General features: G+C 37.2%; 1 protein-coding gene across 1 annotated transcript; it reads right to left on the bottom strand.

Annotated features, from left to right (window-relative positions):
- Positions 1 to 2,959: 2,959 nt before the first annotated feature.
- On the bottom strand, positions 2,960 to 3,265 carry RO3G_13254 (uncharacterized protein; the record flags this gene model as incomplete). Its single annotated transcript, XM_067667838.1, has 2 exons — positions 2,960 to 3,139; positions 3,200 to 3,265. 2 exons carry the CDS (start codon positions 3,263 to 3,265, stop codon positions 2,960 to 2,962), a joined length of 246 nt encoding a protein of 81 aa, XP_067523939.1.
- Positions 3,266 to 3,664: the final 399 nt, after the last annotated feature.

Raw genomic sequence — 3,664 nt, 5'->3', positions numbered from 1 at the left:
ACCTTTTGCTTCAACAAGCAACGTTTGGAAAGCACTCTAGGGTAGGACTTCTTTTAGATCAGGAGAAGGCATAGGATCGGGCTAACCCACAATATTTAGTGCAAGTGTAGCTGCCTTTGGATTTCAGGAACCGTTCATTTGATGTATCCACCATCTCTTCTTTGACAATCTTTTTCAGGTTAGCGTGAATAGTTTCTTTTCACCCACGGTCAACCAACAACATGGGCTACGACAAGGTGACCCTCTATTGCCCATGCCATTCAATTTTGCATTAGAACCTCTGCTTTTGGCAGTTGATCAAGACAACCGTATGGTCAGATACAGGTTTTTCAATTCAGGCGTTGAACACCGAGTGAAAGCATCCGCATACGCTGACGATATCTGTATCTTACTTGACAATGGTTCAGACGATGCTAAACTACAGCATCAACTATCTCAATACTCTGTGGTATCAACGGCTGAGTTTGACCAGGAAAAAACAAAAGCACTCGCTATGAGTGGACGAATAGAGGACTCGTAGAGAAAATGACTGCAACAACAACAAGACATGGTTTTTCACAACAAACGATCGATAGAACCTTTCAGACACCTTGGTTTTTGTATTATTTATATTAGTATTCAGGGAAGGCTCATATAAAATAAGCTTTTAAATAAAGTGAAAGATCAGACACAAGTATATTCTCATCGCCGACTTTTGCTACGAGGACAGGCTACAATCATGAATACGTTGATTTTAACCAAAATATGGTACTGTCTTTGATTGCTATGGTCTGCTCTGTGCTTTTTCCACGAATGCAAGAAAATCGTATATTCGTTTGTTTGGTAGCACAAAAAAGCTGTAACGATCATGAGCTTTACGCTCTCAAGGATGTTCACAAGGAATTAGGTCATTCGGTTACTTTTGTATTATGACTATTCGGTCTTTATTCATTAGGAGGCTCTTGTAACGACTATGAAACCGAACTTCCGGCACTTTTACAAAAGCACCATATCATCCTCAAAAAACAAACTTTGACATATGCCGCTTCGAAGAAAGCAAACGCTATGTAAATGAAGCACCGGGAGAGTTCCGAAAAAAAAAAGAATTCAGGTCTTTTTCCTCGTCAAATTGCCCAGGAGTATAATTCTGCCGTTAAATAGGCTGATGAAGAAAGCAATGAGATTGGCAAGAAATCGCTCAACTTTTTTCAAGAAACTCGCTCTTGTCATCACTCATGCAATACTCATTCGATTCTAATAAAAACAAAAGAAAGAAAAAATGCCATTTTTTTTTTTTTTTTTCAAAACTAATGATGGTAGTACTTTGATAAAAATCTGATCAGTGGTTATTGAGTAAATTGAAAACGGAGCGGAGTGAAGCACTTTGAATATATCTCTACATCAAGTGCGTTCCCTAAGCACACCACAGAAATTGTACTTCAATCCAGTCAGATCATCTGTAATAGTGATGTTTCAATTAAGCAGCACTTCTCGTCAAAGATGATACAAAGCACCTGTTACACCAGTAAAGTAGTAACAATGAGTTTCCTCAATTGACCTCGCTCCATTAAATCATGCCAACAATCAACATTATAAATACTCATGTTCGCAATACATTTAAAGAAAATTCACTTTTTAATCTTGCAGTAGTACTGATTCCTAATTGTCTTTTTACACTGTCCTTGTTTATTCTTCAAACTAATAAGTATATATAGTTCTTTGTGATATCGCACTACATCTCGTTTGAATCTTGGTATCTGCTACTTTTTAAATACTAATACTAGTAGCTAATAATAACTTTTACCCTTTTTTAAAATCTTTTCTTGTGATGATGAAGTCTCTGGCGCATTTTCTTCCACCGACTCTTCCCAGTATTGAGTAAGCCATTCTGAGTCTTGGATGTTACTGTTGTGGTTGTGTATATTGCTTTCTTGAATAATATCGTACGTATTTTTAACGATATCTTTGATGATCCAAGCAATAGAGATAGCAGGCAGCACAGTAGTTCCAAATTTTGATCTGTCGTTTGATAGATGGTAGGTTCTTGACTTTTGGATCCTGGTGATATACTTTGTTGGGCGATCTGCTCGTACAACATAGGACTGTAGTCTAGAATGAATGAGGCCGACAATCTGTAATTTCTTATGATCATTGGCTTTGGGCAAATATTGTCAAGCATATCCTTAAGACATTTTGTCAGCTTAACAAAATCCTCTTCAAGACGTTTTGTGGCCTGGTCTCCATCATATGTTTCCCCAGCCTCCGAGGTACCATAGTCTTCTACTTCGCCATGACTGCAGGATTTCTTGGCAAAGATCATATCATATTTTTTTCCTATCTTCTTTCTAGTGGTTCTACTGCTGCGATTAATCTATCTTTATTCTTTCTTTTGCTGGAGCTGCTGCTGGTGGTCTCTCTTCTAATGCTGCAGGAAAGTCAGCATCAAGACAGTGATTTCATCCTTACCGTTGAACACTGTATCAATAAAATGCCAGACATGGGCCATATACCAAGGTTCACTATACTCCTTCTTCAAGCTGTCAGCCTCGTATTCTCTTAGTAAAGAATATATAGTGAATCAGACCCAATCGTAGTCATGAGAGTCTTTGTGTCTATATTCTTGATCAAACTCTTGAGATTGAAAGATTTGTTTTCTCAACTCTGAGATGCTGTTTTTGTCGAAAGAGTTGGTGTAGTTGCGCAGCTCTATAGGTATTACAGGTATTTTCTTCTCTTCAAAAGCTTTCATTTCGTCGAGCTCAGCAGGAGAAAAGACGTTATATGTCGTGTAGTTGGTATCCCTTATGTCAATAATGAATGAATGGGAAGGGTGATCCTGGGTGCATTGCATTCCAAATGTAGATAGCTCGTCTTCAATATATTTTCCAGTTGAGAGGTACCATTTACTTTTCTGCTTCATGGCTAAGAAGTTCGATTGAATTTTTTTTCTTGTCGACAACACAATCAGAGTTAGAGTTGTCTAGCTTCTCTTCCCCTCATCGCCTCTTTCTTCACTGCTTCCTTCTTCCATCTCGGTTTCAAGCAATTCTCTGTAAAACTCGTTCTTTTCCTGAGCACTCAAGAGCTTTGTAGAAGTGAATATCGATTTGCGGATCACCTTATAAAAGTACACCTTTGTTTTTCTTGAGTTGAAGTACTTCTAATACAATAAAAAAGAATTATATGAAGGAATATGAGTGAGCAAAAACGTTTTATTTACATTGCATCTGGACTTTCGAAGATCTCTTGCCCATTTGACAAGCTCGGCACTTTTCCTTTGTTTCATACTTTTGTCCGCGATTGCTTTGAGAGCTTTTTTGAATATACGTCTGACGACATTGATATTTTGTAGGTTTAGCTCCTTCGAAAATTTGATTTCGTTAAACGACTCGAAATTGTTTTCAACAAAGGTAGTAGATTTTTGCTCCATGGCCTGATTTTGTAAAGAAGTTTGAAAAGAACTGCGCCATTTACAATGTTACTTTATTGATTGTCTTACGGGTTTATGTGTTAAATTGAGTAAAGTTTGCTTATAAAGCTTGATTTTAAGGTTGAGATTGCCTTGAAAGTTGTTGATTTATATAGAATTTAAGCAGATGCATGATAAGTAGTGATCACCAGATCTTATGTGTAAGGTCAGCACGATGTTTCTTGATAAAATAATAAAAAGAAAAGTAAAATAAGA

This window comes from Rhizopus delemar, genomic scaffold (genome assembly GCF_000149305.1).
Source record: "Rhizopus delemar RA 99-880 supercont3.11 genomic scaffold, whole genome shotgun sequence".
Taxonomy (NCBI): Eukaryota; Fungi; Mucoromycota; class Mucoromycetes; order Mucorales; family Rhizopodaceae; genus Rhizopus; species Rhizopus delemar.
Note: the sequence above shows the minus strand (reverse complement) of the source record. Positions and strands in the feature narration are given on the sequence as shown.